Consider the following 27880-nt stretch of genomic DNA (forward strand, 5'->3'; position numbering starts at 1 on the left):
TTGCCAGGTTACATTTCACCACGACAGCGATAAACTTTCATCCCGGCTTATTCACTGTGAATCCATCGCGTGGGGTGCTTATGAAGTGAACATTTCCGTCCGCCACACAAACATTATTTTTATTGACTACAATATTACAAAGTACGCCGACATGCGAAGTAATGTGTCTGACACTGTTATTCACAAAGGAAAACTGAAAAGGTTAGAAAAAGATACGTTATATACTTGGCGGATTATTTTTGTCAAGCAGGAGAAGGTTTCAGCCCTGCGTGAGTCTATAATTCTTACTGTGCTTCCGCCTCTGAGAGGGTTTCTCAAAGGCGAACCTGCTGGACAGAAGGATTATTTAAACACGTGGCGACTTGTCCGCCCGCCTTTGTGAACTTGAGCCTAAACAAGGACAGACACGGTTGGATGAGATCTGAAGAGGCGAGAAATTAGCTTTTTAGCTGCCAAGAGTTTAATTCTGGTCTAATGAATTTCCAATCGACACAAAGGCGTTAAAATAGCGGTGTTCCTTTGTGCCTGCGTAAAGATAACACACACCAACTGATCTGTCTGTGGTGATCCCGGGCGAGTGTCTATGTTATAGTCTAAATATCCTAGTTAAGGAGGTACTTGGACTGTTTCGGGATTAGAAGCCCTAGCCAAGCAGTCAGTGCTGTGTTTGTGATTGTTGAGAGTCGCTGGAATATCGGGTCAGTCGAGTTTGTTGTTGTGGCCTTGCAAGCATTTGTTCCTTTCTTCAAACGATGTAGGAACTGTCGGGGAATGCACTTGACGACATGACGCCAAAAGAGTTTTCAGTGAGTGAAAAGCTTTTGTTGAAGGTAAGTTCAGGTCGAAACGTGTGCGAATTTTATACTAAGAACATTCCGCTGTGAAAGTAATCGTGGAATGCTCTTTCTAAAACCGATACTGCATTAAGGCTCTTTCGCCAAAAAGCCTAATTTTTTCTGTGTAAATGGTCGGTAAGGGGTAGAAGCTCTCTTATCTGTAAGTTAAAAGAAAAAAATGGTCAAGAAATTCAATTATCTGTGCAGAAACCGAAACTTCAGTGCATTTTGTAAACGCAGTGCGCGACGGAATTCACAAAAACTCAGTGTACACATGTTGGCTGACTCGACTAACTACTGACTGACTCTTCGATGTATTACGACAATTAACAGCAGTAGAACTTGCCAGCCGAAATGTCTCTACTACCAGGGGAATTGCAATTACGATGAATTTCTGACCATAAGCGTCAAGCTTCTTGTCTTAAACATAACTTTGTATCGGACTTCTCTACAAAATGGCTGCTTGGTGGCGAAGTGAAGTGCGAAGACAAATGACTGTAGCAATTAGGACCAATTAAGCACACAATGCTATCAAACACTTTCACATTAAATCTTGGACAATTAACTAGCACTTTTAAACGCCTCTTGGTTCCCTATACCGTAAGAGCAGATTCTACTCCGCTCCATTAACTTTTACGTTAATTTGGGAGAAAACATGAGTGGAATACTGCATTATATTAAAGGTAGCGTGGGAAACAGGCCTCCATGGACTTGTGCTCGGCTTATTTGTCGTGTTAGACTTAACAGATGAGAACTTTAACTTGAACTTGCCTTAGTTTTGACGCGAAAGGACGCTTCGAATACACTGCTGAACCAAACGTAGCCAAATCTGTTGGGGAAATAGTTATGTCATTTCGTGTAGCCATCTACGAAACGAAAGAAGACTATACGCAATAGGCTTGCAGAAAGATCCGGGTATAGTGATATACAGATATCAATATGTACAGCTAAAACTACTGACATCCACTCTCTCAGTCTTAGTGGGTTCCGTTCTGATGTTATTTTGACTTCGAGATGCCTTAAGAGTCCACTGAAAGCGTTGAAAAATTAAAGGTGCCAAAAATGGCCAGTATCGATCAACAGTTTGAGAAACCTTTGCGTGCCAGTAGCCTAAATGTGATTTACGTAGGCAAAAGGGTGTTAAAGTAAACGCCTTTGGTTAAATCTTATGACCTCCAAGTTTTTTCGATTCAAATCTAATCCCACAAATGCTAATTTAGTTTTTTAAGGCCGTTGATTAATACCTGCTTCCACGTACAATGGCTGTCAACTATATTGTGTTCTGTGAAAGCGGACATTCAAACCACCACCCGTTTTAAGTGTTCTGCTTCTATAGCAACTGCTTTCAAACCTGTGCTCTTTAATGTACACTCACCCCACTCACCAGCACAATGAATTTATTCAACCACAATCACTTTATAGGAACACATCTCGCCACATCATCGGCTGAACCCAGGCGACTGACCAGCATCGATCGATGCCGAATGCCATTTCGACTAGAAACAACTCTGACCGCAGCACTGGCAGTAACACAAGCCAACTATTCACCTTCTCCGTATTCTCTTTTCGGAATTTTGGTCGTATTTATCCAACAGGTTTTGTCTCTCGTTTAATAGAACATGCCTGCTGTCTATATTTTCTCAAACAGCAAGAAGATCACGATACTTTTAACATTTGGCCGGCCTCGTTTTAATTCAGTATGTTTTCAAGTTTCAAACGGGGCTGTTTACACAGCTGATTGTTGACGCACATTTATTGACGATATTTGCTGCGATAGGGGAACACCTGTCACAGTTTTTCCTATTAACAATAGTCGAGAAACGTTTATATCCTTCATTCACAAGAATGAGCTAACTTCCACTTTATTTTGTAAAATGAAGTTCCAAGTGAACGTAAAACAGTATTACAGCTAAGAAAATTGTTTATATGGTCACGACTAGACTTCATCAACAAACTTAACGATTATAACCCCCTTTTTATATTTTTAACGCAATAAACAGAATCACAGGAATGTATTACTCAATAGTTTTCATTTGACAGGACAGACTGGCGCATTTATACATTCAACTTTAGCTAGACTCTGGGTGTAAGAAGATAAGCATGTGGCAGCACATATGCTGCTTTTACTGAGTCAATCATTTGTTAGTAAGAAAGTTCATCGTCACTCGGTCAGTCAGTCGGTTGGCCCTTAATCAGTCAGTCTGTCAGTCCAATGATTTTTTTCTAGCAATATTACCTGGTGAGAGAGGAAAGAACAAACGGTTATGCCTAAGGTGTTTTTTTGGTTGGTTGGTTGGTTGGTTGGTTGGTTGGTTGGTTGGTTGGTTGGTTGCTTGGCTTTTTGTCTGCTTGCTTGCTTGCTTGGCTGGTTGAGTGGTTGGATAGTTCATAGCTGGATTGGTGGTTGGCTGGCTGAGTGGTTAATTGGGCGGTTGGTTGGTAGGTTGATTGATTGGTAGTTTGGTTGGGTGGTTAGTTGGTTGTTTAGTAGGGTGGTTGGTTGTTTGATAGGTTGGTTGGTTGGTTGATTGCTTATTTAGTATAGGCTGGTTGGTTGTTTGATAGACTGGTTGGTTGGTTGGTTGGTTGGTTGGTTGGTTAGTTGCTTGTTCAGTAGGGTGGTTGGTTGATTGGCTGGTAGTTTGGTTGGGTAGTTAGTTGGTTGTTTAGTAGGGTGGTTGGTTGTTTGATAGGTTGATTGGTTAATTGCTTATTTAGTATAGGCTGGTTGGTTGGTTGGTTGGTTGGTTGGTTGGTTGGTTGGTTGGTTGGTTGGTTGGTTGATTGGGTTGCTGATTGGTTGTTTTGTAGGCTAATTGGTTGGTTGGTTGCTTGCTTGCTTGTTTAGTAGGCTAGTTGCTAGTAGGCTAGTTGGTTGCTAGTTTAGTAGGTTGGTTGTTTGGCTGGTTGGTTGGTTGGCTGGCTGGCTGGTTGGTTGGTTGATTGGTTGGCTGGCTGGCTGGTTGGTTGTTTGGTTGATTGTTTAGTTAAGCTGGTTAATTGGTTGGTTGGTTGGTTGATTGTTTAGCAGGCTGGTTGGTTGTTTGGTAGGCTGGTTGTTTAATAGACTTGTTGGTTGTTTGGTAGGCTGGTTGTTTGGTAGGATGCATGGTTGGTTGGTTGGTTGGTTGGTCTGTCGGTTGGTTGGTTGGTTCGTTCGTTGCTTGGTTAATTGGTTGGTTCCTTGGTTGTCGGGCTGACTGGCTCTTTAATAGGATGATTGCCTCGTCATAAGTGATACCACTATCTTATTTAAAACCTCGACACAGTTTGGAAGCAGCCCTTCAACCGCTGGGTTTTCAACGTAATGAGCTAAGCTCCGCCACCGTTTTTTTTTACAATTTTCTGATTAAGTCGACGAACGAGACTCTATTCAGACATAGTTCAGATTGTCTAGGTATGGTTTTGATTCTGTGTGAATATTCCTGGGCTGAAGGTTATTGACAGACTAGATCCTAGATTCCTCTGGTGGGTCAAGGTTACTTCATTCAACTATTCAGTAGCCAGTCTCCCGTGGTGCTGTTTGTTGTGCTAAGCGAGGTGATGCCAACCTCTGAGTTTGAGGATGAAAATCGTCGAGTGTGATCATTTAAATGAATGGCTGTGGTGTTGTTTATTGTGATATACAAGGTGGTTCTAGCTTTTATGCATGAAGAGTGACACTGAATTCAAGTGAATGTCTGTTAGCAGTAGTATCCTTTGCTACTCTTGATTTTTTCAAGTCAGTATAATTGCTTTCTCTCTGTTTTTAAATTTAAATTCTTGAAAGTAAAATGATATTTTACACGATAAGGACAGGTTGTTTCTTCCCATTTCTTTAAAACACGAATTTCAACCATTTAAAACGAAATTAAACGAAACGAGTGCTATTAATAACAGACAAAACGACAGTGTGTGTTCACATACAATAATTACCGGAGGTTTCTTAAAATTCTCAAGCACTTGACCATAACGCTAAATTTCAGCTGGGCGAGAAAAATGATCAAATATGGTACTTCGATTGCATCAGTCTACAATGGAAATTTATGCAATTCTGTTAAATGTTAATACCTGTCAATACGTGAAGAGACCGGCAATACATCACAGCAAAAGCATAGAGATTTTGATGTATTTTGATCAAAACCGTGCTAAGTATGAAAGATGGTTTGGCATACACGACTGGGATGTTCTAGAATGGAGAGCAAACCATGTTACTGAAAACGCAAAGGCCACTTGACGACCATGTGCTATAAGTATTCCGTCCTTCCGTTTTATCCCTTTAGAAGTTTTACCTGAAAGGAAATCGAGATCTGGTGCTGTGCAAAAGTGTCTAGGACTCTGCGAAGACCATGTACGCGACAGGGCTTCGTCCGCAGTGTCATATGTATGATTTTTTTCCCTGGAAAACGTAGCAAATGGTATTTCTAGCGTTTTTTAGGGCTCACGAACAACACCAAAATACTGAGCTAGGAATGCGGCTAGAGTACAATTTGAAAAGATGGGCTAGAAATCAGAAAAGTGTCTCTAAAAGGTGATAAATGGTGTATGTAAATTTTACATATTGAATTTCTAGATATTTAGAATGTTACTACACAACAAAGAGAACAGAATACTATACTGATACAAATTTATTTAACAAATCACCAACCTTGGTGGATTTTTGTCTTTTTGTCCTTGTACATGTAGAGTTTCTGTCAGATTCTTAGCGAACATCCAGTTCTTTCAAGGTCTGTTACAAGGCCGACGTATTTAGGAGTTGTTACTGTGTAGCTGATTCAGAAAGGATTTCATCTTTCAGGAAGCCGGCACATACACGTGGCGGCTCTGAGATATTCGATTGTATCACCAAATAGGAAACATTTATTAGATAATCATGACCGCGGTTTTAAGTGGACGATATGCGTAATCTGATCGATCTTATCAGGCCTCGACCTTGACTATTATACTGTATTCCGCCGGATGCCACGGAAACCCCATTTTATAATTGTCCACCAAGTGAACCCGTATTTAATTAGAATACAGTGATACTGGAGGGTTCCAGGCGCGTTTAAGCTCTTTATACACACCCACATCATCCGATGATATTTGAGGCAGAAATGTTTGACGCTACTATTCCAAGACTCGGTGGAACTTTAAAAGACATACCCGCTCATGAATTCAGTCGTGAAACTGATTTTTTTTTTTTTTAACCGATGTTTCTGATATTTCTACAAGAAACTAAAAATCATAGTACAGTTAGGGCGCGTTTTTTGGACAAATTTCAGATATAACAAAATCAGAATACCTCGAAAAATTAAAGAGATTCTTCTTCTAAGCATTAATAAGAATCCTCGATTCTTTTACTGTGGCCATTTGAGTTTTTTCCCCTAACCGGGCGAAAAATACAAAACGGATTTTTCAGTGTATTCCTATTTCAGAATAAACAGAATATGTCCCAAAAAAATGCACCCTTAATATTGACCATGAACGTCAGAAATTTGCTGTTAATCAACCTTCTTGTTTGCGTAAGAACGTCATGTGTGTGCTTTCGGGAAGGCGCTACTTAAATACTCCTCGAGCTAGGTGATTTTAAGAAAATACAGACGAGTTTGAACTGATTGCCAAATTTACAGAGCGTCTACATTCTTTCATTTGATATATCCCTGTCTGGACTGAAAGAGACTAGTTCGGTGCTAAATAAAATATCGGGCAATAAATCTCACATTTTTTCTTAGTGCAGTCGGCCGCCTTTGCTTTAATATTTACACTTCTAGCCTTCGTTGGGTGCACTTGCATGGTTAGGTTTACTCACGAATATCCTATTAATAGTCTATTACGTAAATCAGAGTCGTTACGGACACAACTCTCGCATGCGGCTACTCCTAACCCGTGCGTCCGCCTAATAAGCCGAACGATCTGGCGAAAGATCAGATCTTTGTTTGTTAGTTGTGTGCGGTGGTCGTCTCCACGTTCGAAAGCTTTGAGTCATTTTGGTGTGTAGGCGTATTAAAACGGAAAAGACAAGATACGTAATAGATAGATACTGTTGCCCGTAATGAGTGTCCACAAGCTTACAGCTTTGAAAACCATCGTGTTTAAATAAAGGATTATGTAAGTGTCTTTCACATTCATGTGTGGGTGGGTGGGTGGGTGAGATCAAAATATGACTGATAGCGGCTGCCAGTGGTACTTTCATTACTTGCTGACGTCCGATTTCACCCCACAGAAGAACAGTGTAAACCACCATAAGTGATATGTGCGGTATATAAATACATAACCATTCCATTACCAATGATCACTAACGAGGCTATGGCATAACTACTAATCGTATAATCCTAAAAGACCAATTTTTCACTGAGCAGGAAACGACTGGAAGCTGTGGCGAAAACGGCATGTTTAATAACCAGCGGAATAGGGTGAAAACTTCGTTATACCTAAATTAAGACCCGTGAGATACCGCCAAGTATGAAAAAAAAATTCTAGTGTTCCGATTGGCTGCATCCGACAAAACTGTTATCGCTTTGCCGTTAACATTTTGATCCCCAGTATCAGCAAACATATTCTTCTCACAGCACTCCACAAATTCGTAATGATACTATTTGGGAGAATTTGTTTCAAAACTAAGAAGTTTTGTGTCTTATGATCACTTTCTTTCATTATATGAACTAAATGTCTGATCAAATACTGAAGGGAAATTTAGATCAAGGTCGCTATTGCGGTTAGGTTTAATGTGCTTGCAACTTTGAACTTCCTCGAGGATTTAAAACACATAATCAACGCGTAAGTGCGGTCGTGATTTTAGGGAACCGGGAAATTAAATCCCTAGGATGGCATATCTTTCTCGAATCATGTTTTGCGCGCTCACACAAATTTTCGAACACGTCGCTTGCGGGGGAGGTGAAGGCATTACTTGACGTAACAAGGTGTTACAATGTCTAACATGCGTAAATCCTGACCCATCTTGAGGCAAAATAAAAAAAAACTTCGATGTTCCTGTCACGTTATTTTTTTAGTATTACTGTACGTGTCCAAACCGAAACGCTAAAATAATTTTGTAGTAGGAGTAGTTTTTGTTAAAGTTACTCTAGCAGCACACAGAAATTAGTATTAGCAATCTGACTGTAAATGGGCAGAATAAAAATGGATTGCAACCTGACAACCTTGGCCAATTTCATCCCATTTGTGCTGAATATAACAACTGATTCGGGTTTGCTCTTTATTCGAGAAATCACTCAGTGTTTTCTCTGTCTTAGTGTTCTTATCAAGAGCAATTTCATATTCAAGTAAACAAAGTGCCAGTGATTCCAGTGACAATCTCACCTTTTAAAGACAGCTGGTTGTCTCATTTTAAGACAGTTAAGAGACGAACGAAAAGTGGTAGTTTCAGTTGCCCCAACTCACTATAACATCGTCGGTTTTACGGTTTAATCGGTTTACAATTGCTATGTTACGCGCCAGGTCGATGTCGAAGATGACGGCAGATTGTGTTTAAAATCAGATAAACGTCTGGCTTGGACACGTTTGAGGACGGTTCTTGAAACGCTCTGGGTTTTTCGACACTCGGCGCTTTCTGGCTTCATCTTCGTTTATTTTAAAGCCTTAATTTTTTCGGGGTGTCGTGTTTCGCTGAGTTTGGTTGAACCCACGTTCCCTGAGTAATCGCCCTTAATTCGAAAAACCACTAATGTTCAATATTTGTTTTGTTTTTAAAGCGAAAATCTTTCCCGGCTGTTATTTATATTTGAGGACAAGCGGTTTTAAATTTCCACCATTAAGTCAGAACGGAACTCTTTTGTGGTTAGACGCAGATACAAACGTTTTGTTGTTGTCTTTGCAAGTTCTGAGAACATTTTATACATTTTTGAATGCAAGATGAAGGGCTCTAAGCCATAAATAACCTTAGCTCATTCAAATCCAATCAAGTCATCAACTGAATGAATATTAATTCAAATTCATATTTTTAGTGACCGATTATCAAATTCCCCCTTTTTTTTTTTTTCCTTTTTTTTTTTCACGGCACTGCAAGGGAGCATCCGCCCGACCATACAGTGATCATATTAAAGTCATAAACAATCTACCCTCAAGTGCAAGCCGCCTTAGGGTGCGTTCGATTGACCCTATTCCGGGATAGGAATACATACAATGATTACTAGAAATCCCTCAAGAGAGGTTTTAGGAATTGCTGGAATACAAAATGGCTCTTAAACTACCATGTGTCAGCGAACTCATTTGTAGAGATGTCTTCCCAAATTTACTTAACAGCTATTCCGGAATACGGTCAATCGAACGCAACCTTAATTCTTGCCCACCCCATGTGGTTGAAAGAAAACGAGTGGGCTTTCTAGAACTGAATGACCTTAAATTTCTTAATCCGTGAACTTATTTCTCACGCTGTTTGTTTTTATTCTGTTTGTTCTAGCTATTTTTTATTTTATAATTATTTATTTTACCTTTTACTCGTTTAAATTTGCCGAGACATTGAAACAATTTGTTGTGTTCAGGAAGCCAGATGATGAGATGCTTTTCAATGGAATTGTTCTAGATTGGTCATGTACGTGTTTAAAAAGAGGAGATAATTATCCCAAAAGCAAACATGCCAAGGTCACAAACGGAACTTATCAGTTACGTAAGCTTGCATGTGCAGGAAGATTCAGTCAGTCTCTTGTGCTCATTTTATTCCCTGACACACGTTTGGGTTAAGAGTTAACAGCGTAAAATCCGGTCCTTTTATAGATAGAGAGATAGTTTAATGATCAATACATGGCTGCCCGGAGGCTGAATTGCGTATTTCCGCGATAGAGCACATCCGTTTAGTGAGCTGAAACTTTGATCAGTAAATTGAAATCATTGTTTGAAGTATTACGAAAAAATGCAAAATAGAAGAGCATTTGATCCGAACAAATATAAAACTGAGTCCCAAACTTACCTTATCGCAGAAATTGTTGTCAGTCAATATTTAATCTATAGTACAGGTATTCAGTAAGGATGCAGCTTCAAACCCCTCGTGCCTCTCACACATAATATCGCCTCCAGAGAGAAAAAAGACATTAAATAAAATAACAATTTGTAACACGTGGAGGACTAAATCGAACTGCAAAGCCTGGCAACCACTGCATTTAAGTTTCCGAAACCGCCGGCAACTGTGAAATCAAACCGTGACTGTGTTTAATACACAGTCGGTCACAATAGAAACATTCTGTCTAAATGGGGTAAGGAATTTTTTTTTTTTTGCCAGTTATCTTTCTTGAAATGTCGATTCAAGTGGTACACTCCATGATTCTCGTGGAAAACCCGGCATCAGCCATAATTCTGTCTGTAAACCACTTAGTGTAATCATCTGGATAAAAATAGTTTCAAATCATCTTTTTAGTCGGTCCTCGACACATTCCCCCCTGCAGTCATCATACGGATTACCTTTCTTTAATCGTGCTCACGATATTATTCTAAAGCGTGTCCATTTAAATGAAATCCGGCAATTTCTTTTCCTTTGGTACTGTCAATTAAGTGTGCAATGTAAGGTGATTCTAATATTTTAGTTTGCTTGTGAAATATCAAGAGTGTGACCACTCCTCAGTTGAGCACCACATTCGATCCTGTGGCGGTTGTGTATTGTACTGGATGGTCCCCAACTGTTACAGAGCGTTTTAACGCGATGAAGTCCAAAAGTATGATCCGGATTTATGATACTCCGAACGAAGGCAATTGAACCATACTTTCCTGTGTTACCGTTTCTTATACTGGGCAAAGTGGTTCAGTGCATTTTGAGTCTGAAGATGAAAGTAGTTCCACTGGGGTAGCATTTTTACCATTGATTATTAAAGGTGACTCTAGCTTTTATTACAATCATGAACTTCTACGATGTGATAAAGTCACTGCACAGCACTTTGTTTTGCGCTGTTAACCTTTTATAGTTACTTTACCCAAATGAAAATTTCAAAAATTTGTGACATTTGAACTTCGGTGCGTCCTTGGGAGGTTAACACAGTTCATTCTTCGATCCTATCAGCCTTAAAAGAACGTGTTGGCAAGGTAAATATGGGTATCTCGTAAGATTAGCATGGTTTTACTTCACATAATACTCCCAGATTGTTATAAAGCCTATAATTCAGTTGTCACTTCAGTTAGAAGTTAAAACTCTCCTTAAGATAAAAATAAAAAAATAAATTACTTTATTTAAGTGTCAATGTATTTAGCACAGAGCACTAATAGGGGATATAACTAGCTTTTTCTATTACATAAAGGAAGTGAATTCCCTTATGTCATCTATGTGACTATGATATTGTTCAAAACGTCGGTTCTGAAATTTTCAGACTGCATGTGCATGGATGAAATCCTGAACTTGCTAGAGTGACCAGTCAAAGTGAAAAATGGGACTGGGTTAGAAGTTTTAAACCCAGCCTTGCACAACCGAGCTCAAAGCTCTTTTTCAAAGAGCCGACCATTGGAATGAAAATTAGTATTGCTCAGCACCTATGTTTGTGCTGTTAAAGCTTTGCGGCAATCTTACCGAAACTGAAATTTCCAAAAACATTGTCAAATTTAAACTTTGTCGAGTTATTATGAGGTTAAGGTCTTAAATACACCCATTCCTTGATTCTATGAGCCTTAAGAGAACGTGATGACAAGCTAGAGATGGGTATCACGCAAGATATTTCACTAATGACACTTCAAATGATTCCCCTACAAAGTTTTTAAGCCTATAATTCAGTTGTTACTTCATAGTAGGTTTTATTAAGTCTCATTAAGATGTTTATCCAGATGAAGCATTTCTTAAATTATATGAAGGAACCGAATTCCTTCTATATAGACCATGACGCTGAGTAGAGCTTTTGAATCGTTTTTGTCTGAAAAAAAAAAGGTGATTGTGTATTTTTAATTATTTTTATCAGTTTGCTTTCACAACAATGATATGAAATGATTAAAATAGGGTTTCGACTTCACTCTGCACTTCGTGACAGCCCCACACCCGCGGCCGTTTGGAACCGGAAGTCTCTATCGGCTTGCTCCATGCCGAGGTCAAGTGGAATCGTTATATAGGGTCGTGAGCATTGACCATCATTTTTTGCCTCTTGACTTGATTTCCATTTTCAGTTAAAAAACGCTGGTAGATTTTCGGTGGAACACTGTGATAAAATTGTCTTAACTATTTATTCACGTTTGGTGGTTGTCAGACTTGTAAGGACAAATTCTGTCAATTGTGTATTTTCACTAACAGAATGATATCCATTTATCTCCTGGGCCGGGTTGTTCGAAAGCCGATTAACGTTAATCCACGATTAAAAGTTAACCGAGGTTTTCAGCTTGTTCGTTAAAATTGTTTTTAAACTCAAATGTTAAGCTAGTGGTAAAGAAAAGTCAACGTCAAAACTAAGGGACAAAATCTCTTTGAAAAATTTTTAAAGTTGTGTAATTAAACTCGAACCAAAGTTCTTGTTAACCCAGGATTAGCTTAATCGGGCTTTGAACAACTGGGCCCAGGACTCAGTCGTGATCAGCATTTGCGTGACGCTATTAAAATATTTTAAATCGTTCGTGCGCTAAAAAAATGACTTCATTTAAGTGTCGAAGTATTTAGCACTGTAGTGTTAACTGGAGGCACTATAAACCAGTGAAATAAATATAAAAACTCAACATAACATTTGCTAAAAATACCAACTGGTGGGAGGCAAACCAGTTGGCTATTTACAAAGCGTGGCCTTGGATTTGAAAACTGGGCGACCGTGAAACAAATCCAAGTGGTCAGAGCGGGACTTGAACCCGGGCTCTCCGGATTACATTTCCGGCGTCCAGCCGCCTCCACAAATGCTAAGTGGCTGTATTTCGCGCGATGCAGATTGATGATACAAGAGTCACATTGACTTCTCACTGTATTCAGCGATGAAAATAACTTCAAGGGCGTTCAGTTCGCGAGAGAGCTAATACTCTGTGGTATAAATTTATTTATTCTCCTCTTCTAGAGCTGTTTTCATGTTTTTTTTTTTCTATATCGTTTAGTACAGTAGTTAAGCACGTATTAACTGATCGAGGAGAAAACCACAGCAGCCGATATTCAAACATTCCATAACTAACCCACGCAGTAAGAGGTTATCCGATTAACCAGTATTGTCAACCGACAAACAAAAATTTTGTGGTTTCCAAAGGGGTGGTCTTCTATTAACTGACTTAGTTTGTTTGAGGACGTCCGTTGCGGTCCAGTCGTATTACTTAGCTGACACCAAAAAGGGAAGATAAAATAATGCCGTACCGATAAGGTCCTAGAATGTACTCAAAGGCTTGATCATTGGAGAGATTTAGCGCAACTTAGAAACGGAAAAAGGAGACCGGCAAACGTAAGATAATCATGGACAAGTGATCATTTTGCCGTTTGTTGTAAACGTGGTCCTGATTCTCTCTATTTGTGAAATGAATAAGATCGTGACAAAATTCGGATCTAGTCTGGCAACGTTACAAAAGGGGAACAATAAGGAACTGAGAATACTTACTTGCTTACGTATCCCCTCCAAGGCAGATAAGGCCGTCACGCTATTCCGTCAATCCACACAGTCCTACACTACTGAAAGGGGTTCATTTTCAGCTCACAACTAAAGTTAACTCAGTACTTTCAAGGCTTGTATTTGAACCTGTTAAAGAGTTGTAGAGGCATTTTAAGTCAGTGCGTTGCTATTTTTTAAACTAGTAACTTCTATATTTCTACAGGAAAAAAAAATAAATTCCCACGCCTCGGATACTCTTTTTAAGAACAATTCTATTTTAATTCAAGTGCCACTCGCAAGCTAGCTAGCCAGGAGACATTCCTGTCGATTTTACGTGCCCCCGTCATCAGGCAATTTAAAATAAACACTTACTAACACAGGAAACTTCGATTCATCGCTTGGGAGAATCTGCGCAGCTGGAAAATAAGAAGATATTTGTCATTAACACCAACTGGGAAGGAATTTTAACAGTCACGCAAACCTAATTTAGGTAAAAGAGTTCTTATATTAAATTAAATTCGATTCCAAAAACGTGTTGTAGTCTTGTTACAGTCGAGCTGACTTGGCTTGCCAATAGCGACGATGTATAAGGTAGGTAGGATAAGACCAATATTGACTCTGACATAAAAAAAAAACATTACCAATCCTATCACTTGCGCACCTCTCTAGCTCTAGAGTTCAAATCTAATTTCTTGTTAAGTGGAAATTTCTTGAATGTGGATGTAATCCTACAATGTGATCCCCAGAAGGGGTGATTCTCAAAATTTTTCCTTGATGTAATGCAACCCTGATCTTAAAACTCTTACCATTTTCAAACCAAAATGTAATTTCAATACTTTTTTCCTCTTCTGAGCCAAAATGGGTACCCTCTTTTCAGACACGATCCCTACATTGATGCGGTAATGCCCATTTCCAGACATGAAACTTGATTTGATACCCATTTTCAATCCTAAGTGGCTAAAACTGATCACATCTTTTAAAGCTCCGTAGTTTCTAAAGAAACTGTGGTGCTGCTTCGGTAAGGAGTGGAAACGAATGTTTGGTTTTATCGATAGAGTTGGTAATGTAATTTAGCCACCATAAAGAGATTCGAGTGCTGACGTTTCGAGCGTTAGCCCTTGGTCAGAGCGAATCCAAACCAGAGTCCTCGGACCATTCCGAGATGCACAGAATGTATGCCCAGTACAAAAAGGAGGCACCTTTCTTGATAAGGCAAGGCTCCCAAAAGGGTGTGGTGTCTTAGCTGTTTTTACGGTGTTGGTTTAAAGTGAAGATCTCTATCATGATTTAACGGTGAACAATCGTGAAAAAGCAAATAGACAACGAGAAATGAGCCCGGCCAAACAATGATATCCTAGAGGCTATTATACTGACACCCTTGAAATACTACGCAGCGCAGATTAGTCTTAGGTTACCGATAGGTCTAGAAGAAGGTACGGATTTTTGGTCTTGTTACCGTATAAATGAAAACACTCCAGGCTACCTGAGGCTGGCTATCTCCTCCGCCTTCACATGCAGTGAGTGGTCAGTATAGCAGGTGTGTTATGTGCAATGCACTAAATCTCACCTACCTAATGGTAGTGCGCTTTGGGATACTTGAATACGCAAACATGGTTGACAAACAAATACCTTCGTTGCCTGAGTGGAAAAAATCGGTGTTCGAATCCACACAACACCAGAGGAAAACTCTCTGTCCAATGGCTTTTACTGAATGGTCACACCGCAGGATTTCGTGCACAGTTTCAAAGTTTGATACCCCACAGTGCTGAACACAAACCGAAGAGTATAGTTAAGCAAACGACTTAGAACGTTGACCTTTAAAGCCTATGTTTCTCGACGATATAAATTTAAGCTGTGACATTTCCACACGGAAAACTGTACTTAGACTTTTCAGACGAATACCCAAGACATGTCCAATTAAAGTCTTCGTAGAAGATATATATTTCCAACGAAATAATCCGCTACGTACTCTTGGACAAAGAGTTCAGCCTGCAACAGCTTACTGGTGGTTAAATTTTAGTCTTTTTTTAGCCATTATTTTCATATCGATTTTATTCGAATATAAATTTAAGACAGAATCTTCTGGAGTAGCATTATCTTGGCGTCCGACTAAATATTGTTCTTAAAAGCTTTAAGGTTAGAAAACATAAAAGACAATAAACGCGCTTAAAAAGGATAAGATAGGATAACTTTATTTTATCGGATTCAGGATATCTCTAATAACAAACAATCGCAAAATTATTTACAAGTGGTAAAAATATAAAAGCTTTGTTGTAAAAAACTAAAATACATCAAAACAATAAAAGCTAATGGTTACTTTTATCACTTAATACTTGTTGACTGTCGCACGTGCAATGGTAACTCGTTATTTTGTAACTGTTGTTATGGAAAAAAGAATTACATAAACTGTTTATCCATTTGAACAAACAACGATCACTGAACCATTTCATGTACTTCAGTCCAGACTAGACTCCTTGAGAATTTTCAAGGACCCAGAAACCAAAAATATGTTAACAATGAGGTTAAAAAACAAAAAAATCCCATTGCGGCAATCGAGATTAACACCTTCCGAAAGGAAGCGTGCATGAATTAGAGCAAGCTTGGTTTTCATCGACAAGGATAAACTAAAGCCCGTGAAACCTCCGGATTCCGCCCGTGTCGTTACTTCACGGATGAAATATTCAAAGTGAGCGAGGCTCTAATCAAGATAATCCGGTTACGACGTGCTAGGTGTCAGGAAGCCGTGCTGTAAACGATGTATAAAAGGAGTTTCAGGGAGACTGGATCGTTAAGAAAACGGAGACGAACCCATTACGAAGGGGGGAAAGTGCAGCCGAGTCGGTCTAACAACGCAACTATAATTCGCTCTTCGCCGGGTGATCACACGATGGCATTAAGGTGTTTTGGAGTTTTATCGGTAGGTTATGACAATTTGTTCTTATTGCTTTTTGATCAATGGAAGTAATTAAGCTGCAATTCTAATGGAATAAGTCCGATTAACGCCCGGGATTTGTTGGTAACTTTTTGCTTCTCTTTTAGTCTCTGCAATTTAAAATTAAGTAAGTGGTACATCGATAACATATCCCCTGTTTAGCCGTAAACCCTTCTTTCCTTATCAGTTGTCTGCTGGAGTATGCAATCTCCTGGTGGCATTGCAACGACCTGTCCTCGTAAATTACACCAGTGAGTTAGCTAATTCATCGGGGACAATTAGCAAGCAAGCATTGATTTTAGAAATGGACAAAATTAACTGACAAAGATAAATGAACAAAATTTCAGTGAAAATGTTTTCCTTCTAACTTCTTCCAGGTATGATTGCACATATATTCAGACACAATCTTAATGGAAAATTTTGTTATGTAAAATAAAATTGTACTATCTGATCTATTTAAAAATCGTCTTCCCGCGTAAAGGTCATTGCTTTAATTGCTTCTTTTTTTTTTTTTTCGCCCACGCAGTTTTTTTTTCCAGTTTTCATTATCTTTTTTGGCTTTTAATAACATTTAATCAGCGGGCTTATCTATAAAGTTTTCTAAGGGTCGTTATTAACCTTAAGAACTTCTCAGTTTAAGACAGCCGCTTATAAGATTTCTGCCTTTCATAATTTTCGTGCCGTCGGCCGCAAAAGACAAAGTCAAGCATTTCCAGTTTCACTTAGTCTCACTTAAAAAATATTGTGGCTGCAATCATGCATAACAAGGAGACATGACGTACTTGTATAAGTACTTTCCACTGTCTCTTACATAAATTCACCGCAATTTTGTTATCAGAGTTACGTAAAGTCCGGCTAAATACGACAAATTTCTGAAATTATGTAATGAGGTCATATTTAGTTCCTTGTAGGAACGAGAAATGCCATTCAACCTAACACGACGCAGCAAGTAGATCATTCTTTTTCATTTATAAATATGTATGTCTTATCATGTCTTGAACGTAAAATCAGACGTAAACTTAATTTCTTTGTCGAAATCTCAGCTATCGGTTCATCAGCTCAGGTTGGAGCCGGTTGTCTATTGATGGGTGGGCCGCTAAGTTAACAAGATCAATTATCGGCTTATATTGTTCAGTTTTGTGGATATCGATTTGCTCTTATATTGCCTTACTTACAAACGATTTGCTTATAAACAAACATAAAATTATTGATATTTGTCAAATACTCTCAGTTAAGCCGGCCGACATGGGATCTTAAGTATTATGTCTCCCAAAGTAGCCCTAAATCGGTTTAATCACCTTTCGGACACCGCCTTTTAAGTCGTCCAAATTTTGGAGCACTAACAGGATTTTTACTCTAATACAGCGAAAGCGCTTTGCCGTTCAGAATTGACGAGCCAAAAGCCTAAAGCCCAAGATTATTTCAAACCTCCGGACCACACAAATGATCATTTTTATTTTTATACTTCCCTTCAGATTTCAACTAGAACATTTCACAGCTTTTTCTCAGGCCACTCTGGCGAAAACGTAACATCTGTACTCGGTTTCAGGCTAATTAGGTTTAAAATTATCCATATTCAGCCGAATGGGTTAGAATAAAATACACGCTCTTGGACAAAACTTGCACTGAATGAAGGCAGTAAAAACCGTGAACAATGATCCATTTGGATTGTACGTCGGCCGAAAAGATCGATCTAATCAGCTTAGATAATAAATACATGTACTGACTGCATAGTACTAAATCAACTTTGAATTCTTGACTGATTTCATGGTCGTATGGCCTCGTGCCAAACGACCTTGTTAGTAATAATAAATTTTTGATATCGCATAAAAAGGAGAATGTCGCAATATACAAGAATGATGAAAGAGGAGAGGAAGGAAATGACGTAGATGGCAGAAAAATATACAGAAACAAAAATAGAAAAGCACGTCGGCTCCTGAATTTTTTCACGATTGTTCAAGGCACGTTGTCTAAGGGATTCCCGCCTTTTCTATGAGACGTCAGGGTTTTTTTTTTTTTTTTTTTTTTTTTGGATTTAAGTATTGAATCACGTAAGGAGTTAATTACTTCTGTTTCATTGCTGATGGTTGTTGCTAGTGTTAAAATGATTTTAGTGAATCAAAATTGGTAAAAAGGGGCTTAAAACTGATCTAAAAAACTTAAAAAGTTTCCCAAATTTTCGAACCGTATCTCTGGTTCTTCTTCGGGGTTCCGGGGTGATGGTATATCTCCAGCCTGGAAATATACCATCACATTTCTCTCATATACCACACGTTCGACATTCAAATCCCAGCAGCATGCAGGATGTTTGTCCTATGAACCTAGTTTAATGGCCTTAGCTCCCACGAGTCTCCTGTAGCTCAGTGGTAGAGCATCCGAACTAGTAATCGGAAGGTCTTATGTTCGACTCCTGATAGGAACACTCGGATTTCTTTTTTCCGAGTATGCCTGCGTCACTTTCTTGAATAATCATCATTCTCAAAAACAAAGCTTTTTATTCTCCTGGGACTCAACATGGCCACCGTGTGATAAAGGTCTATCACTCCTATTCCGGAATAGCCTCAAAAGGAACGTTCCCTAAATGAATAATGGAACAGGTTCAGTTCGCGAGTTAGTGATGTACTGAGAACGAGTGGCATTCTTGTCGTTTTGGCTTAACGGCTACAACTGAGGGGATCAAAAATGACATTGTTTCGTCGTCAGGGAATAGGATTTGATTTCCCAGCTATAGACCGCACGAACCTACGCACATTCCCAAGGGTCACTCGCCAGATTTTTGTAATCAATGTGCCGATATAGTTATCTGGAGATTGGCAATGTGTGGCAAAGTTTAAAAAGACGAAACTATTCAGAAAAACATAAACCGAGGGGCTAGTGTCTTGTTCAAAAACCGATTAACTTTAATCCCGGTTTAGAATTTTTAAAATTGACTTTTGAAGGCGATGTACACGCCAAGTTTACGTTCCACCCGGGTTTTTGATTAGCCAGTTCAAAGCTGACAGGAAAAAAATGCTTTACAGAAATCTGCGTTGGGAAACCAATAAATTGACGGTAACCGTGGATTACTAAGAGGGTAATTTTGCTCTGAACAGCTTGGCCCAGGAGCGAACTTGTAAAGGTACAGCCTGACACGTTAAAAACACCAACCTTCACTCGTACACTCCCAAAGACCACCCTTGAGTTGTACATGTGTAATTGTGATTCTTTAAAAATTGCCTAACGCGTGGCGGTTCAAATAGCTTACATATCAATACAATAAACTGAATTTATTTGCATGTCAAGAGTTAGAAAGAGAAGACAAGTTTACAAGCTTATTTCAAGCTCTCACGCAAATTTAAGATTTGACCTTAACAGAACAATAATACATTTATTAAAAATACAAGTGTAGAGTTTGGGGCACGCAAATAGCATGAAACTAATCCAGTGGGGAGACCCTAAATGACTAAAATTGAAGAAAACAGCGAACAATTAAAAATTAAGATAAAAAGTATTCCTCATGGACTAATTGCACAAGATCAAACATTAAGTAGAGGTGGTATTGTAACAGTCAATCATTAGACACATGACAGTTTCACGAAATTAAAAAAAAGGTGATCCATTTGAAATCGATATATAAAGAACTCCAATGTGTCCTTAGCCTGTCCACGGTTGCAGCCCTGTTTTGTCGGTTTCTGTCGGTTTGTTGTCTCGCAAAGTCAACTTTTCCACGTAGTATCAGCCTTGCAGTTTGTGTCCCAGATTAAACCTTGAAATCGCACAGCATCCAGAAAGATGTGACACGAATAGTATGCGTTCTCCAAACGTCGAACTCAATTAATGATATAATACTTATAGAACGCCAGTATCCGTACAGTTCAAAGGCGCTATTCAAGAATTTTAAACAATTTTTAATCTGATGAAAAGTTAGGTAAAAAGATTAGTAAATATTAAAAAAGTTCAGTAAAAATAACAACATTTATAAGCAGTATATAAGGCACAATAAAGGAAGTTATAGAAGCGCTTGTTTAAAAAGGAACGTCTTTAGTTTGTTTTTAAAAACAGACACGAAGAGGCTGTTTTATGTTTCTTAGGATAGTTCATTAAAGGGTGGAATGAAAGAAGATTTTTGAGAATGAGCGTAGCAAGTGAGACGGAGCCGGTATGAAACCTGGGGCCCGTTTCTCGAAAGTCCCGGTAACTTACCGGGCCCGATAAGTGTGTTTGGTGATAAATGTTTCTTAGCAGAAGTCAATTTTTGTTAGCTTTGAATACTAAACTTTAAAATCTTATAATAATATGAAAACATTGGCCAAGTACCATGTATGTAATCACTATGTAATCGGCGAAAAAAACATTTAAAAATATACTTATCGGGCCCGGTAAGTTACCGGGACTTTCGAGAAACGGGCCCCAGAATATCATATATGTATGGGGGGCGGGGGGGGGGGGGGGGGGGGCTAGACTGTTATAAGTGACTAATAAATTATTTGCTCTTTTTTTTTCTCTTACAGTTCGCTTGTTTCTGCCTAATTCTTCATTGTTCGTCACCAGCCCTGGTGCAAGGGATGACTATGAAAACAAAATCAAGATATCCAAGAGACAAACCGTTAAAAGTTCTAAACATAGTCTATAACTATCCCACGGTGAGACTCAAGGGGCGTCTGCTTTCTAGGACTGGGTATTTTTTGGAAATTTTAAAGAATGGAACTATTCAAGCAACGCTGAACAATTCATCTAGATACAGTAAGTAAATGGTTTAAAACTGGTTTCTTCTTATTAACCCATTAATTACACCTGCAAGTATATAGATTTTTGTTTTTATTTACAGTTTATTTATTTATTTATTTATTTATTTATTTATTCATTTATTTTGTTCTTCTTGAACCGCAAGGGAAAGGTGAGGTGAATTCCCCCTCCCTTCCCTACTGAAGATGTGTAGTATGACAGTGATGACATGTAAGGACATTGAATCTACGTCGTGTTTCCAAGTGTTTACTCTTCTGGGACGAGTTGCATAAAACTTCACGTCGGGCGTAAATGCTATCGTCAGACGTTAAAATACTGAATGTGACTGGGATGATGGTCTGGCGTTAGCAGTTACGCGTGACGTTAAATTTTATGCAACTCATCCCTGGATCCGTCATCGTTATTCTCTTGAACTTTCGTGACATAGCCGAAATGACTCTTAAGAAATCAAAAACCGAGACAGGAGCGCTGAATTAATAAACAAATATAATTTGATAGTTAATACAGCATAATATGTAAAAGAGAAAATCGCGATTTTTTTAACATGCCTGTTACAACATGGTAGCTATGGAAACATGACGTTGAATCGTTGCATAACGTCAAAACGAGATAAGTACATTAGGTGAACCCGCAAAATTTTCAAAACAACGCACGGCACTGCTTAACTTTAAACTTGCACTAACATGACCAAGTAGAAAACATTTTTCGTAGATCCAGAGAGCAATAGAAACACAGGAAAATTAAATTCAAATCTTCAAGCCACTGTGTAATTTCCTTTTTATTATATAGACCAATCTATCACGCATTATTTTTCACGGACTGTTTGCACAAACAACCGTGAAAAAGCGGTTAATGACGTCATCAATATCTTCACTAGTGAGGACATGGAAAATACGCCACTCGGGTCCCGGATATAGTTTCGTATGAATTTTACGAGTGGTGTATTTTCAAGTAAAATACTCCAGTTCAGTTTTTATTTTTCTTTGCCATGAACTTAAAATTAGCTTTCTACCTTATTGTAGGAAATTAACAATGCACTTTATTAACGCGATTTTACAAAATTCGCGTTAATTTAATGTATCTTAATTAAATGTAAATTTAATGCACGCTATTTTACAGCACTGTTATTTTAAAGCACCTTTATTTCATTGCAAAACCTTATTAGTTCATGACTCCTCTATTGGCTCTTCAGAGTCACTATCTTTTGAATTGATAGGGTCTAGTTAGGCTTCAAAACCAAATTTTCGGCTTTGAAAAAAATTAGAAACATCCGTGCACTTGTCTTGGAAGGTTTTATTGACGGAAGCTAAAACGCAGTTTGGCATTCAGAAATGTTAAGTGCGAGTTTGCAGAATTATGAAAATCGCAGTAAATAAAGCAAGATGCCTATCGAAAAATTCGCGTTAATTTAATGCATGTAAACCTAACTTTTGAAAAATTCGTGTTAATTTAGTGTAACGTGAATTTTCTTTGCGTTGTCAACGTGCATTTTTAATTTTCTATAATAAGGTCATACATTTTTAACAAGCGAAATGAAAACCTCGGTTAACTTTTAATCGGGGATTAGCGTCAATCGGCTTTCGAACAACCCGGCCCAGGTGCATAACCAGGACAATGACATAATTAAAAGTTGGATTTGTTTCCCTTAATCAACAAGCAATCGTTGAGTTGTTTTCACTGTTTATGTTAATGTTGTCTTTGTTATTTTCTCCTTCTATTTAAAATAGTTTTAATTCAATTTTTACTTCTCGTTTTAGCTATTTTGGAACTGCAAACCTACAACAAAACACTAAAGAGGTTTTTCGGACTCCACGGTAAACGTTACCTAGCGTACGAAATTCTCAGCAGAAAGAAAGGAAAATTTGTTGGAGTAGTAAGTATTTTCCGTGATTTAGTCCAGTTACTCTTTAGTTACTAGCTAAACCTTTCCAGAATTTTAGGGTCAGTTATTAAAAGACAGCTTAGACGGTGTTAAACAAAACCACGTTCTAAGCCGTTTTCAATTTCGCCAACAATCATATCTAAACATTGTCTACTGCCGACGGTAACAAGAAGGCTTGCATCTCAGACTAGAAAACTAACTTATCTACTTAAAATAAACCACTTATAAACAGATTTGGAGGCCCACTGATTGCCTTAAGCTGCGGCCTAAACTAGACTCTGGCCCTTAGTGTTTAATTTGTGGAGGTGTCGGTACAGTTGAACCAAATGTAAACAGCTGATTGACCTCATCTGTACCAAGGGTCTGTATCACATTGGCAGATTCTGTAGGAGCATAGGTCTCTTACAGCCTCGTTGCAGGCCTAACCGCGCTAATCGAGTCAAGCTGCCTGTCTGAGGTTTGGGGGTGGCTTCACGGTCAATTTAACAGCTGACGTCACAATCGACCACGCGCCAAGGGAGACTGGGGACGAACCTTGGTCTATCAGTGACCAAATGAATTGTCTGTACTCTATAAGGGATGCACTGGAGTGTTTTGAATATACCACAGTCAAATTTCTCTTTATTAGGACCTCCAAAATATACAGTTAAGAATAGTTTGCACCTGAGAGGAACCAGCATTATTGTATAAATCTTTATTCAGTAATACAGACAGCTCGCAAAGATCGGTGGTTCTTATATAAAGAGTACATTTAGTTCAATGTAACGACATCTATATCAGACAATTTTTTTACTGGATGTTCACTGGTTCCCATAAAGACTAACAATTCATGCAAACTCTAAGTTCAGAGTGAATTGTTTAGAGTGAATTGCTTGCTTGCTGGTTAACATCGCTTGATCTTTTTACGTGAATGTGGCTTCTTTAACTTGATTTTATTTTCTGTTATTTCAGACAGAATTTTCCAATAACTCGTTGTTCGTGGAACACATGGAACATAATCACTATTTAACTTACAGACCGCTGAATTATCCAGCAAGTTTTAACAGCACGGGTTATCTCGCAATCAAAGACAATGGCAAATTTAGAAGAGTAGAACGATCAAAGCCTGGAATGCATGCTTCGCAATTCACCTTTCTCCGACATAACTAAATCATCTTCGGACACTCAGGGACAGATAGTTGGGCCAGGAAGAGGCGAAAACTGGTACGTTTACAAGAAAGAAGGGAGCGAGCCTCTGGGATGCTACTTTTGACCGACAAGTTCCAAAAAATTCTCGATGAAAGCTCTCCTGAACGAGCGGACAAGTAATGGCGGACAGGCGATCAACAGAGTTTTTGTATAAGAAGTCACGAAAGTAGCGCGACGGAGGCTGGACTCTGATTGGCCACAAAAATATTTTTGTAGCCAATCACAGACAAGGAATTCAATGGGTTTTGGAACCGGTCAAAACTTACACGTTTTGACTTCCTCTTAACCCAACTATCTGTCGCTGGGTCTCCGAGAATGCCAATAAATGAGCAGCTGGCCGGCTGGCAGCTTATTCGTAGCACAGAACAATGACAAATTAGCTATTCGTGAACGACCATGATGAGAACAAATACGTGGAGACATCAGAAACATTTTTCACTTGAAAGAAGGCCAATACTGCATGAAGACGCCGTAGATCCTTATCAAAAGGACGTTAAGCAAGCTGACGACGCGAACAACATTCATATCAAGCAAGGTACCAGGTAAACCCCTTGGAGACTGAGTGAGATAGATCTAGAAATGCGTCAGGAACGGACGCGTCTGACTTAAAGAACTATAACATTTCGAGTGTTCACTAGGCTCGTAGCAGGGAAATTGAGATTGGATCACAGGATGACGTGATTCGCTCTCCCTCTGAGGTCAGAACGAAAAGCGTCATAAATTTAAGAGCTGCTTAGCGGTAATAGTACTAAGTTATTAAAAAAGAATCAAAGAAATTATAGACCTTTTTCATAAATTTCGGCCGATAAATTATTCTTTTGTTTTCATGAAAATTAGCCTTACTAGCCTCGTCAGCAAGTGCAAAATTCAAAAGAATTTTTACCCTGAAATGAGGTTAGTAGGCTAATTAAAGAATAATAAAATCGGCCGCCATTTATGAAAAAGGTCTATAGAATGTGGTGAGTAGCCGGAGCACACTTCAGGAAGTAATTCGGTGAACAAACCAACGATTTTAAATTCCGGCCATTATTCCTCCCTGAATTGTGCGACACAAAATCTTATTACAAATCGCTGAAATCTATCAATAACAAAATTCAAGATCACTTAGTCAAAGACTTGATTTGCTCCTGGGATCCACTTTGAAAAAAATGTAACTGTGTTGTCGTAATTGGACACCCACGTTGCCACTCTCCGATCCAGTTGCGTCACAGATTGTGTGCAGAGAACCAATGAGAATTGAGAATTTTGTTATAGATACGATTTCATTGAGATTACCTCACGAGTTCGTGAAGATATGTGAGCTGCGCTCGCTCGTAAAATATCCGGCAATTCCTATAGACTTCATGATTTCTTTCATAATTATACAAATTTATTTTTCTATTATACAAAAACGCTAATTCAGCCGCTTTTAAAAGACATTTGGGAAATTTTCAATCATCTTTCAACGATTTTCAAGGTTTAGGTGTTCATTTTTTTTTTATTTCAAGGTTTATTTTTCAAAAAATATACGTAAGATAAGATATACCTAAGATTTCTTAAGATTAACAAAGGTGAAAGATGTGTTGACAATTTTTCTCCGTGGGAGTCAACAGACAAAATTGATTTTATTATTTAACGTATAATTTATATTTGTGAAAAAAAAAACTTTTCTTCCCAGTCATCATCTTACCCAAGGACTCAACATGGTATTAGTTGTTCCAGCCAAAATTATATTTGCTTTCGTTAGCACGTGATAAGTTTACGCATAATTTATATGTCCATGGAGGTCTTTAACCATGTAAACCCAAGACAAATAGTTGTTTGCAACTCAGTGGAGTTACTTAAACTTTTTTTACGACGATGTGTTCTCCGCGAGCGGAGCTTTCATTAATTCTGTTTTAAAGTGATGGAAGAGGCTATACTGTGACCTAAGGTTGTTAAGCCTGCAGTCTCGGTTCCTCATGCGATCGAGGCTGACGTTCAAGGCAAGTGCACAAGACGAGCAGAGTAAACTTCGTTTAACTTACAAATGTAAAGAAAACAAGAATCACCTCTTCCTTCGCTTTTTATCACAGAAAAACTGAAGGGAGTCTATTCGCGAGACCTCATGAAGTTTATTTAATATTAATCCCATTCACTTTGACGGAAAATGTCATGAGAATACATGCGCAATTTTTTTTCTTTCGAAATTTTAACGGTTGTCGTGAATATTTATGGAACTGTCATCTTCACTCTAAGGCAACTGATCATAGCCAAGTGACTTTCATTTGAATGGTGACATAGCGGAAGTTTGATCCACCTTGTACAGTATTACAAACAGCACCTCAGAAAAGCGCTGCTCAAAAGCTTTGATTTGAATGGTCACACTTTAGGTTTTCTGACACGGTGTCATAAGCGAGAACCATTTGACATGCGTTCATATTTGACAGTTGGAGAGAAAAAAAAAATTTTTCACCAAAAAGAAAAGAAAAACGTATTCATTCATGGCTTTTTCTCTTGGTAGAGAAGTGAAGAAAAAAAGCTAGAAAATTAAGATTACCAATGATTTATCGTTGATTTTTTATCTAATCTGGCACAAAGTGCATTTATTTATTTATTTTTACACGTAGCTGTTGGTTATTTAAATCATGTAAAGACGAAAATGAAAGATGGCATTAATGCTTATAAATAAACAAATAAGAAGCATCTCAGTTTCTTGAAACTCTGACTTCACTTCAAAAGTCTCCTTCGCACCTTTCAACCTTCTCAAGCCATTTCCAGATCAATCAATTCAATGACCGGGAGGCTGTTCTCACATGTCTGCCACGTGCACAAGCAGGACGCCTAGCCAACTTGGCCAACTTACCATACGTACTTTTTCAATCTGTGACACAGACATACCTGGGGAAAAAAATCCGAGTTCTTCCAACAGGATTCGAACTTATGACCTTCCGTCATATGAAACTAGTTTAATGTCCCACGAGTCTCCTGTAGCTCAGCAATCTCGTTCCCAGAGCCCGCGTTACCCTTATGATTGGTAGCTCAGCGGTAGAGCACACATCTCTTTTGCATATTTAATACCATGTATTAATCTTGAAATTCGAAAAAAAAATTCAATGAAGACAAATCCACGTGCAGCATGAAACTTTGTAGGGGTTTAGTGAAATGGGAGGAATTTGGGGCTTAGTTGGATCTACTTATGTCGCTCCGTTGGCTCGAATTTGTGATTATCCCTTGAGAGCAGACAAAGTTAATCCAGAGCAGAACAAGATAACATAAAGCCAAAGATTTGTAACAACTATGGCATAAGAAAGTGGTGGCCTGCAGAGCGTTAATTTCAAACAAACATGAATAGACTCTTTGGTGAAAACCCCGTCGTTGTATGTGTTGGGTTATAATTTCAAGCCTTCGACTTTAAATTAACTCTTTCTCTCCTTAGCATGTCCCCATCCCGCCAACTCCAATTCAACCAACCCAGTTCACCTAACAAAAAGTAAACAGTCCGTAAATTCACGAGAAAAACCCCTCACTGCAATTCAATCTAGTAGATTCCTCAGGCCAACCGCTGATCAAAGACCCTGAGTAGTCTGAGGACAAAGGTTGTTCCTAGAATGGATACTCCAAAACAAGGTTGGACACCGTATGATATTCACACAACAGAAATCTTACTTCACTCACGCCTCGAACCCGGATCATGTGCTTCATATCCCTTATCCATATCCACTAGACCAAAGAGGGCTAGCTGACGAAAATGAAAGTTAGCCATGACAACGAATGACAGCTAAATGGTTTTTAGAGGAGTGTTTTGCCTAAGGCCTAGATAGTGTAGATAAGCGCCAAACCAAAAAACGCATGTTCTCTGCCTAAATGGAGTTCTTTTCTCTCAGTTCTCTGCCTAACAAATGCGCTTCTGTTCTCGTCTATTTCA

The 27880-nt window shown here is 38.7% G+C and overlaps 1 protein-coding gene across 2 annotated transcripts; it reads left to right on the forward strand.

Annotated features, from left to right (window-relative positions):
- Positions 1–26620, forward strand: LOC146465782 (fibroblast growth factor 2-like). 2 transcript variants are annotated; one of them, XM_085128118.1, is made up of 4 exons: positions 1–830; positions 20690–20921; positions 22682–22797; positions 23758–26620. In XM_085128118.1, exons 1-4 carry the CDS (start codon positions 786–788, stop codon positions 23953–23955), a joined length of 591 nt encoding a protein of 196 aa, XP_084984244.1. In that variant the 5' UTR covers positions 1–785; the 3' UTR covers positions 23956–26620. The 2 variants fall into 2 exon arrangements, with proteins under 2 accessions (XP_084984244.1, XP_084984243.1); XM_085128117.1 differs by lacking the exon at positions 1–830 and adding an exon at positions 15899–16184.
- The last annotated feature ends 1260 nt before the right edge of the window (positions 26621–27880 follow it).

The sequence above is a fragment of the Pavona decussata genome, unplaced genomic scaffold (assembly GCF_977016875.1).
Source record: "Pavona decussata unplaced genomic scaffold, jaPavDecu1.1 SCAFFOLD_155, whole genome shotgun sequence".
In the NCBI taxonomy this organism is placed as follows: Eukaryota; Metazoa; Cnidaria; class Anthozoa; order Scleractinia; family Agariciidae; genus Pavona; species Pavona decussata.